General features: G+C 42.9%; 1 protein-coding gene across 2 annotated transcripts in view; it reads right to left on the bottom strand.

Moving 5' to 3' along the window:
* SH2D4B (SH2 domain containing 4B) overlaps positions 1–12032 on the bottom strand; it is a 105250-nt gene that overhangs the window by 40284 nt on the left and 52934 nt on the right. For both annotated transcript variants that reach the window (XM_037059454.1, XM_037059455.1), the window contains exon 4: positions 1059–1206. In XM_037059454.1, coding sequence (XP_036915349.1) covers positions 1059–1206 — 148 coding nt within the window. The remainder of the gene's footprint in view (positions 1–1058; positions 1207–12032) is intronic.

The following is a 12032-nucleotide window of genomic DNA, read 5'->3' as shown; positions in this document are numbered from 1 at the left end:
ACATTTTCCCTTCACTCACTCTGCCTCCTGACTGAGCCTGGTGCTTCCCAGTGTGGCCCTGAGTGTCACGCCTGCTCTCTGGGGTTTCTAGGAATCTAGGAGTGAAAACTTCTTCCTGCAAGACAGTCATTTCCACGTCTGAATGTTTTACCAGACCTGATTAAAGCCAGCCTGAGTGCATATTAAAACACCACCCTTCTGCCCTGACCAGTGTGGTTCACTGGGTGATAGTCATCCTGCAAACCAAAAGGACACCTTTTTGATTCCCTGTCAGGGTTGCAGGCCAGGTCTTCGGTTGGGGTCGTGAGAGGAACAACTGATTGATGTTCTCTCACACATCGATGTTTCTCTCCCTCTTTCTCCCTCCCTTCCCCTCTCTTTAAAAATAAATGAATAAAATATAAAAAAAAAAAAAACACCACACTTCCATCCTGGCCATACCTTCCCTTCCTCATCACCCCAGGGACACTCTCCAAGCTCTGTAGCCACCCCATCCATCTATGGCTTCCTAAGCACACCACATTCCTTTGCCACCATTCCTTCACACACGCTAGGTACCCCAACCACATTCCCCTGTCACCCTGCTTTTACACATGCCTTTGCCTAGAGCATCCTCTGTAGTCTCTGTGCCTCAGCTATGGCTACACCACCATCAACCTTCACTTGACAACACTGCATGGAACACTCTTCATCAGAGCCCTTAGCTTGTGGGTCTATCTCTGCCTGCCTGGTGAGTTCCTTCAAGATACCACCATGACCCCTCCCTCCAGATCCCCAGAGCTTAGCACAGAGCCAGAAAATTATTTGTAACTCAGGAAATGTAGGATTTTCTATTTTAATATAAGAAATCTCCTCTACAGGGAAGTGAGCTCCTTGAGGGTGCAGCCCTTACCCTCTGGGTCCTTAGCAGGGCCAGGCACACAGCTGGCCCTGGGTAAAGGCGTCTGGGCTGAGTGAGAGACCCGGAACAATGAGGGCTGAGCAGATAAACAAGTGGGAGGAGGGCGAGCGGGGAAGGCAGGCTGGTCTCTGGACCATGAGGACCAAGCTCTACTCACACTGTTCTTCCCACTCACGTTCCTCCTTCTCACTGGCTTGGCTCTGTAGCTGGGCCTGCTTCAGTGTCCAGTAGAGTTCCTTTGCCCTCTGCTCCTCCTGTAGACGAATCTGCTCTTCTCCTCGCTTCCTCTCCTCTTCCTCTTTCCTCTAAAATATAGTGGGGGTAGCATAACGTTAGGTGGCAGTGACACTCCCTGAGGGAGAAGTGCCTCTGATTCTGCAGAGGAAACAGCTGAGCTGTTGGGTGGTGGGTGGACAAGCAGTGGCCACTCCAGTCTCAATGTCAACGCACTTGAAACGCAATTGTTATGCCTAATCAGGCTGTGGCAGGGGTCACATGGGTGGCAATATGAGGAGCAACTTGTAAACTCAAGCTTTCTGCAAAGATAAGTGGATGCTGGGCCATCCTTGGCCACAACTCGATTCTGGGGAAAGGAGGAAAAGGGGTACCTGGTCTTCCTAGAGGCCAATTAAGCAGGATATGATCAGGTCTCAACCTGATGTCCAGAAAAAATATTACAAAGAAATAGCAGGTTTGGGGCCCCAAATCTCTATTTTTTGTCCAATTTTTAAGCTCCAGAAAGGTTGTGTGTTTGTGTATGTGTGTGTTTTCCTCCACCTCTGTTTACATCAAAGTAACACGCATATGCTAAACACGTTTGTAAGCCCAAGGCTTCTTACAAAAAAACAGCAATTCTCAAAGCTATTTCATTACCACTGACCCCACCCTGGTCTATTCCCAAAGGCCAGCATTTCAAGTATTCCAGCTGTTCCTTCATGTGCTTACATCTACGTCTGAATAATGCTGCTATTCTTGATTTATCAATTCTAGACATTAACTATTACCTTTCTTTTTTGTTACATGAGTATTAAGCACTTATATTTCCCACTTATATACTTTTCCTCTCCTCATCCGCACAATGAATTTGTACCACAATTTGTGGTTAAATCAGTAATCAGTGTAAACACAGTTCACAGCAAAGACAAATAGGGTGATATTTCCACCAATTCCAACTAGTACATTTTTTAACTTTCTAAGATAGGTCTCTGAAATATTGGCATGTTAAAACTTGTCTTTTCAATGGGCAACAGTTTTTTTTTCTTAAAATAATGATGCATTTTATAATTAATGGAACCTTAAGTTTAATAAAATACAGTAATATGGTGACTTTTTCTTTCAAGTATTTTTCTTAAGTTAATAATTGTTTTATGTAGAAGTTGAATATTAACTGTTCCCAAACTTCCTTAATATCTGTAGGGAATCTTTCTCTGTGTTTAACCAAGTGCTTTTTATTATAACAGATAATACAGTGGTTATCTTTTTCCAAGAGATACCCCCACCCTCAGACACAATCTTACCTTCTTCTCTGATCTCAATGGGTCTGTCTAGGTCTCCTGACCATCCATCCACCCACCACCCTCACCTCTCAGCCTTTCCCGAGTTGGAGCCCTTGATTTGTTGTTATAAGTTTTCTTTTTTGGCCACTTCCTCATTCTGTAGTATTTCTCAGGTAGATATGCACAAAGAAACACTTTCTGAGTCTTGTCTGAAATATCTATATGCTACCCTCACATATAACTGCTAATTTAGCTGAGCTCATAGAATTTGATTAACACTCATTTCTTGCAGAATTTGGAAGACTATACCTTCTTGCCTTCTAGCATCCAGGACTGCAAGTAGTATTCTCATTCTTCTGTGTAAGGCAATAATTTTTTATCACTGATGTTTTGGAAATTTTTTAAATTATGTGCCTTGGTTTGGATTTTCTTTCATTGACTCTGTTGGATACTCACTCACCCAGGAGTCTCAGGTCCTTCCAGTCTAATACATTTTGGCTTAGGATTTCTTGCACAATTTCTTCTCTCATTTCTCTTTTTGCTTTCTAGAACTTCTACTGGTCAAAAACTAGACTTCCTGAGTTGATCTTCTAAGTTCCTTATCATTTCTCTCTTACTTTCCATCTCTTGTCTTTTTGGTTCTATTTCCTGGTTAATTTCACTGACTTTATCTTCCACACCTTCTACTGAATTTTTTATTTCAGCTATTGCATTTGCAACTCCTGAGAGCTCTTATTCTTTGGTTGTTCCTTTTTGCTTCTTTACATCCTGTACTTGTTTCATAAATGCAAAAGCCCACCTCTAAGGGCTTTAGAGCTCTTTCATCCTCATATTCTGATTTAGACCTATTTCATCTACTTTGGGTTTTTGCTTTTGGGGCTTTTTTTAAGTTTGTTTCATTTAGTGCTTGTCCTTCATGTTAGAGGCTTTCCTCAGATGTCCAGTGCTCCCTGACTGTTCATATTCAAGAGGGAAGATACATGTCTGAATGGGAGACTCAGCATGTGTAGACAGGGCTTCCGGGAGAGGTGAGCTTCACTCTAAGGTGAATGGATGAAGAACCAGCCATTTCACTATGGAAACTTCAAGTGCAAGAATCTAGGGTTCCTCTCTCTGAGATTATTCAGTGTTTATTTCATCTTACTCAGGTGATGTCTAAGCACCAGCACTCCAGGAGTCTATGTTAAAGGCAGGTTGCAGGCAGGAGAGCCTTCAGACCCAAGCTAGCAGGACCCTTCATGGGAACACAATGCTTTGAAGTGACTTCTTTGCAAATTTTCCCCCAAGTCCCACCAGGAATGGCCAGAAAGAGTCCTCCTAGGCACAGCAGTCCCACACAGGTAAAGTGTCCCAGACCTGTATACATGAACCTAGGCCCTGATACTCCCCTTCAGGGTGCTCACTGGCTCTCTCTTCCTTGCATAGAGTTAACCAAATGCCCCAAAGAACTTGAACTCATATTTATGGAGTCATCCTGGGGCCCAGGGGCCAGGCCATGGTGCTGTAAGGGTGACTGACATAGGAAGTAGGTGAATCCAACTCACCAGCAGACCATTTTCATCACAGGATCACAGAAGATTGAGTCACCAGAATGGAGTTATCAGGCTGATTTTATGTGGCTCAAACTATTAATTTGTTATAGAAAAAACACCACAAAAAATATTAACTGACCCTGTGCACCCTAAGAGGAACCCTGGCTCCAGGTGCCCCTGTTCAGAGTTCAGACCTTTACTTAATCCTCCTGTTTCCAAACTTCCCCTCCCATGCTCTCTTTCCTTGGCCTGATACACTTAGCCCTAAACCTTGTCCTTAACTCCCCATCTCCTTCTGGTCAGAGGGAGTATGCAGTTGCATGGAAGGAGCAGTGTGCACAGAATTAAGTGATAGAATCTAGGAAGCTACTTTAGACTGCATGACCAGCAGTCCTCTCAGAAGAGGTGACATGATCTGAGACCTGAAGAGTAAGAAGGGGCAAATAAGTGAAGATCAGGGAGAAGAAATTTCCAGAAGGAACCACAAGTGCAATGGCCCCAGAACTGCAAATGTGTCTGGCATATTGGAGTATGTAGAATTATCCACTGTGGCTGGAGGAAAAAATTATCAAAATTCTATTTTTGATGAGTTACACATGTCAAGAGGCCTGCTATTAGCAGTGGTATGTGTGAGCCTGGGGCTTCAAGGCAAGTTCAGGCTGAAGACACTGAGAAGTCATCTGCGTGGGATGATGCTTCTCAGCCACGGCACTTAACGTAGTCACTAAGAGAAATAACATGGATCAAATGGAGGGACACTCCTCCATTTAAAACCTGAGAGAAGAGTGGGAGTCAGAAATGGAGCTTGAGAAGGAGCCAAGGGATAAGATAAAAATCCGGAAGGGCCAATGTCTGTAGGGGAAGCCAAGCGAAGAAAGCATTTCGAGTAAAAGGAAGTAAACTGAGTTTCAGGTTGCTGAAACCTCATAAAAGATAAGGACAACAAAGCCACAAAGGACCTAGGGATGAGGCCACAGGATGTGATGGCAGACTTTGACAAGAGCAACCGCAGAGGAGTGGATGGGCAGTGTCCAGGCAGCAAGGGTAGCGAGTGGAAGTGACCACAGACAACCCTTTTGACAGTTCCTATGAAACAGGAGGTGGCAGCTAGTGGGGAATGTGGAGTTAAGCTGGAAATGGGGTGAGCTGGTTGGTTTTAAGGTGGGAAATAACCAGAACAGAGCGTTAATTACTAACACAAAATTAGAACCAGAATCTGTCTGATTACAAAGCAGAAAAAGTTTAGTTTTATCCCAAAGCTGTATTTCACCTTCATCAGTCACTAGCATCTCAATAGCACAAAAATTACCCTCCACACTGGTACACTTCACATTTTATACAGTAGGTTCCCCATTCCTCTCCAGGGCTCCCTAATCTCTGACCACAGTCACTGCCTCCTTCACTCAATACACAGGTCACCGACCAAGACAGCTTCCACCCAGGTACTTCAGATCTATCACCTGCCCACGGGGGTCCTTCAGGCAGGTGCAGGTTTCAAGGAAAGTCCAGATAGGACAGTCCTGTCAGAGCCAAAGAGGCTTCTATGTCCTGGCACCACTGCCTTGAACAGATAAGGTGTGTAGAGATAAAGCTTCCAAAACAAAGTGCCATAGACCAGGGGGGTTAAACAACAGACATGTATTGTCCCATACTTCCAGAAGTCCAAGATCAAGGTGTCAGCAATGCTGGTTTCATTCTGAGGCCTCTCTCCTCGGCTTGTTTCTTTACATGGTCTTTTCTCTGTGCTCACACATGTCTGTATCCAAATTTCCTCTTCTTATAAGAACACCAGTGATAACGAATTAGGGCCCACCCTAAAGACTTCGTTTCATGATCTCATCTTCAAATACATTTACATCTGAGATACTGAGGGTTGGAACTTCAACATATGTATTTTAGGGGACACAATTTAGCCCATAACAAGGAGGCTGTTCCACAGAGAAAGGTCATGATTGGCCTACAGTGGACAAGTAGCTTTTGGCCACTCACCTCAAATTACAATGCAGTGTTCCTATTCCAATTAGCTGTGGCTAACATAAAGCAGCAAGTCAAATGACAGCACCCATTGTCCCATCCCTCAACCCTGTTTTACCCTCTCCCTCTGCAAGTTTAACTTTAGCATAATGTTCTCCATGTTCATCTATGTTGTTGCAAATGGCAGAATTCCCTCCTTTTCAACACAAATATTCTGTTGTGTGTCTATATGTATACCACATTTTCTTTATCCATTCATCAGTTATGTCAGAAGAATAAATTCTGGAAATCTAATGTATAACACAGTGACTACAGTTAATCCTGTAGTGTATACTTGAAATTTTCCAAGAAAGTAAATCATAAGTGTTCCCACCACACATATATTAAAAAAGCTAACTAGGTAGGGTGATGAATATGTTAATTAGCTTGACCATGGTCATTGTTTTACAATGTAAACACATATCAAAACCTACTGTACACCTTAAATAGATGCAATTTTTATTTGCCAGTTAAACATCAATAAAGTTGAAGGGAAATTGCCCCAAATAAAATCTAAACAAATAAACAATTGGCAGTGCCCCTGTTCACTCATTCCTCTTCACCTGAGAGCCAGCACCAGCACCTACAGTGACCTCCCTCCCACAGGAGAATGACTGGCCTCTGACTGTGACAAAAGCAAGCTCTTCACAAGGATGAAGACAACAAAAGAAAACATTGTGCAGCTACAAATATAGAGGATTGCCTCTTTCTCTCTGTGGCCTTGCTAAAGTGCTCAACCCTCACAGGTTAAATTGCTAAAAACTCATTTTCACTGCTACAATCAGAATACTTTGGCCCACTGTGATCACTGAAGAAAGCCCATCTTTCTTATGTTTAGCAGCCAAAGGCCAATGCAGCCAAAAGACAGACACTCCCTTCTACCTCAGGAATCGATTGCCTTTTTCTGGCAAAGAAAAGCCCTCTGAACTGTCCAGCTTATTCAATCCCCCTTCTCCTGATAACCCATCAGTAATAGCACACCACAGAAGCCCACAGAGGCCCGGTCCGCCTCACCCCAATGGAAAATATCACCAAGAGAGATGCTTTTTCTGGAAGACACAGTGGTTTTTGTTGTTAGTCTGACCCCAATCATACCACTGGGTTTTGTGAGGTGACAAAAGGGCAGTGCCAGGCCTGTGTCATATGTTCCTCCAGTGCCATTTCCCAGCACAGAGCCTACCAGAGAGTAGGTGCTCCATAAGCACTGACCAGAGGAGTGAATGAATTAATGAGCAGGTGAAGATAAGGTTTGTGATGATCCATGACGGGGAAAGGGTAACCACATCATGTTGTCTTGTTGATACCAGCTTCATCCAGGAGAAACTCAGATAAAGTCTACACAATTTTCGAGAGAAAACAGAAAAATAAAAATTTCCAACCACTTGTGGTATTATCAGAAACAAGGCAGAGATAGTTTCTATAGCTATAGAGGATGTTATTAAGTGGCCAAAATGAACTCCAACCTTAAAGAAGAAAAAAAGAGAGAGAGTGGCTTTAAATAGAAAATGGAGAAAAATTAAAGGACAACCTAACTGTATCAACTGTGTCTGCTGCGCATCAGGGAAAGTGGGAAAGGTGGAAGGGAGCCTGGGAGGCAGTGAAGGAGGTCATAGGACCTGAGGCAGACAGAGAAAGCAGGATCCTTACTGTCCGTGTTCTGTGGTCTTAAGCAGAGGAAGAAGCATCCAAAAGCAGTCTCATGAGTTAAGAGTGCAGGAAAATAAAATGCAAATTTTATTTAACCTCATGATCCCTTATTTTCTAAAGCAACACTTTTATATGCATGTAAATTGCACTCAAATGGCACCAGCCACAATAGAAGGGTTTTTAAAAACAGGCTTCCAGCTGTCTGTATCTTCTATTTTGACATTCTCTCTTTAACCCGACACAAGATTCAGAGATTGCCTCTTGCCCCCACTTTCTAAAATACATTTTCGCTGTTATCTTTCCTGTGACCAGGAGAATTTGCAGAACCTACCTACATCCTCAGCATGGGCTGCCCAGCTAACCTCTACTGCCACCAGCTTCTTATTCAGGTACTCTTCTCCATCCTCCACCATCTCCCTTAGCACATGCAGTCAGGCACACTTCCTCTGAGTGTGCGTCTCCTTCTCAGTGGGAGAGGGGTGTCACGTACCCATCCCACAGCCTTGGGCTCACTTTTGCTCTTTGCTTTCCCTCATCCCAACACCTACCTGCTGCCAAGCCGTATTGATTTTACCACCACTATTTCTCTATGTCCACCCCCTTCTATCTTCCTCCATAGTTGCAGACTCATAATTTCTCACCTCGACCAGTGCAAAAATTTCCTAAATGGCCTGTCCTTCCCCCGAAACTTGCACCGTCGCCACCAGTTGGCCTCATAAAACTGGATCTGACCACGTCCTTCTTTGTGTTGAGATCCCGACAGCTCTGCTTTGTCCACAAGAACAGTCCACTCCGTGATGTGGCATGGAAGGGTTCAACAGGCCACCTTTTGAGGTTTACGTCTGCCTCCAGCCATCATGTGCTTTCTTCCCTCCCCTCAGCAGAATGTTCACCCTTCCACGTATCTCCATTTCCTGTCTCTTCTGTGCCCAGACTCCTGGAGGTGCTCCTCTACCCTCCATTTTGCTGACAGAGTTGTTCCTCTGTGCCCTGGGACCGTGGAAGCCTTTTGAGAGTAAGGAGCCAATTGCTATCACCACCATCCCAAACAACCTGCACTTAGGTTCTCAGAAAAAAAGAAAATTAAATAAAATTAATGTTGTTGGTGCACTGCTGCATGCAAGACTCACATTCTGTTAGAATCTTGGCATTGAAAGACACACTAAAAATGATCTAAGCCCATCTCTAAGCTGATGCATAAATTCCTTTTGCAAAGCTGTCTCAGGTACCTATTGCTGAGTAACAAGCTACCAGAAAATTGAGTGCTTTAGAACAACAACCATTTTACTTGCTTGTGATTCTATAAAAATAATTCAAGCAGAGCTTGGCTAGGTGGCCGTTCTATTCCACATGGTGTCCACTGAGGTCAATCACTTAGTTTAGGTCATTTACTAAGAAAACCAAGAATGTTTCACTCACATGTCTGGTGCCTCCTCCACACAGCCTCTTTCTCTCTGGCTAGCTTAGGTTACATACCTTACAGCATGAAATCTAATGTAGAAGGGCTTCTTATAGGCAGCTCCCAAAAGTGAACATTGACAAAGGGACAAAAAAAGCAGAAGCTGCAAATCTCTAAAGAGCCTGTCCTTAAAAGTTACAGAGTCATTTTTATATATCAAAGTGCATTCTACAGATCAAAGCTATATAGGCAGAGGAGGGGAAAGAGACCCCTTCCCAACAGAGGAATGGCAAAGAATTTGCCACCAGCCATATCTAATCCACCACAGACACATTTTCAGATTCTGTTTCAGCCTGTGCTTAACCATTTCCTGTGATGAAGAGCTCATCACTACAACAAAGGAGGTTCATTTACAGACAGCTATGAGAAAAAATTTCCCAGCGCACAAACCTGGACCATGTAACCTGAGTCCATCTATAATCCAATGTTTCTGGCACATGTGCCCTAGTCAGCCCCTCTGAAACCTTGCAGACACTACTTGCATTTCTGAAGCTTCTCAAAATGCACTTAGGCAGGCAGGACTACTAGGTATATTTGATTTTGAGCCTTTGCATTTAGCAAATTAAGTTTTAAAACAAAAATAAACACAGAATGACCATCACCTTCTTTGAAAACAATACCAAAAACCTGCATTTGGGTCCCTCAGGGAACCTGAGGGCCTGATTTTGCTAAACCTTCTGTGAACCCTAAATAGAATGGCCAGCCCACAGTTTATCATCCCTCAACACTGAGGTTCAGAAGCAGTCCCTCAACCACAAAAAAAAAATCTGCTGGGAACTCAATCCCTTTGTAATCTATTTGTGAACCGACCCCTTAACCACTGAGCCACCCTCCCAGCATTTGAGCCTCAGACCTCCTCTGGGGAAGAGGAAGGCCAGAGATTGGAACAAGTGACTCTCACTGTCAGAGATACATAGAAAGATTTGGTTCTCTTCCTCAAGAAATATAAGTAATCATATGCAAAATCCAACAATGTAAACTAAACATTTCTCTTCTGTGGATTGAATTTTAGATGCTATTATAGAATTATTGTTCATTTCAGCAGGGATGATAATGATTATTGTGGCTGGGCAGGGAAAATGTTCTTATACTTGGGAGATGCCACTGAAGGACTTCGGGTTTGATCAGGAATAAGCAAATGAAGGCTCCCAGAGCCAAATCTAGATTCAATCTATTATTTAAAATAAAGTTATTGGAACAACCACACCATTTGTTTATATGGTATCTATGGCAGCTTTTGTGCCTCAATGGCCTAGTTCATTAGTTGTCACAGAGATAATATTGCTCATAAAGCCTAAAATGTTTACTGCCTGGCTCCTTATAGAAAATGCATTGCTGCCCTGGCTGGGTAGCTCAGCTGGTTAGAATGTCATCTCAATACACCAAGGTTATGGGTTTGATTCTGTGCTCAAAGCACATATAAGAATCAACCTACAAATGCAGAAATAAGTGGAACAACAAATCTCTCTCTCTCTCAAAAATCAATACATTAAAAAAAAAGAAATAGATTGCTTAGCCCTGCATTAGAGTGTATGATCTCTGCAATATCCTTTCCAACTGTCCAGCAAAACAACAGCAAAAAAAGTATATACGTGTGTGGATGTATATTTATAAATATATGTATATACACGTGTATGCTTGACTCAAACAACATGAGGGTTGCGGTGCCAATGCCTGGGCAAATAAATTCTTGTGTAACTTTTGACTCCCCCAAAACCTAGCTATTAATAGCCTAATATTGACTGTAAGCTTTAACATAAATAGTCGATTAACATATTTTTATGTTTTACGTTTTATACATTATATTCTTATAATAAAGTAAGCTACAGAAAAGGAAATGTTAAGAAAATTTTAAGGAAGAGAAAATACACTTACAATATTTGTTTTTAAAATGCACATATAAGAGGACTCAGGCAGTTCAAAGCCTATGTTGCTCACCTGCACATATGTATATCTATATGTGTATAGAGAGAGAGAAGGAGAGAGTGCAAATGTGTCAAAGTATTAATAATGGGTGGATTTAAGTGGAGAATATATGAGTATTCATTTCATTTTTCTTTCAACCTTTCTGCAAATTCAAAAATTTTTAATCAAATGGTTTGAGAGTAAATATTACTTCACTTAATAACTCAGAAAATTTTTCTAAAATATAACTCAAGGGAAAATTAAACAAGTAGAGATACCCAGAAACAGAAGGCAAGATGATGGAGGAGTAAATGGAAGCCACACTAACTTAGTCACAGAACCAATCTGGAATTACAACTAAATTGTGGAGAAATCACCCAGAAAAAACTACTGAACAATAGCAAGAGAGAAGCCTTATAACCTTGGACAGACAGAAGAATCATCTTCAGCACTAACTGACTGGTAAAGAGTGCAGTGGAGACTCGAGAGGGCTGGCTGAGCATCCACAGGCATCAGCACCAGAGGGATAGTTAAGCAACTGGTTGGGTCCCCCTGAGATGTGTGGGGTCTAAACCCTAAGCTGGGATCACCAGCCTAGAGCACCAGAGTCTCAAAAAGTATGCAGATAACCAACAGCAAAAAGCGGCAGGGTTGCTCTCTGCCAGGGACACATAGCTGGAGACACAAAGAGCCATTTAAAGGGCCAACACATATATTTTCATTTGCAAGCAGTTACCCAGGGCTCCAGCAAAGACAGGAGCAGACTGGACTAAAGACAGTTGAGGAGAGACTGGGAGTGGAAAGTTTGGGGAGAGAACTGAGAGGGTAGCCACCAGGATTCTGGTGCTAAGTCATCCCCTATACTGCAGCAGCCATCCTGCTCAGGCGGACCTGCTGTATGAGTGGCAGTAGCCTGAGGGGAAACAACAGCCCCGCCCTCAGGAGAGAGTCTTCCCTGGCTCTGTCATGCTTAAGCCTGATGGCTGAATGCAAAGCGACTAAATTAATAACTAAAGGAGACAGCCACAGATAGTAGCTACCTGGCAAAGGCAGGGGGCAAATTGGACTAGAGGAGAGCA

Source organism: Sturnira hondurensis, unplaced genomic scaffold (assembly GCF_014824575.4).
Source record: "Sturnira hondurensis isolate 20B ecotype Veracruz unplaced genomic scaffold, ASM1482457v3 Scaffold0010874, whole genome shotgun sequence".
Classification (NCBI taxonomy): domain Eukaryota; kingdom Metazoa; phylum Chordata; class Mammalia; order Chiroptera; family Phyllostomidae; genus Sturnira; species Sturnira hondurensis.
This window is presented reverse-complemented; position numbering and strand designations above follow the sequence as displayed.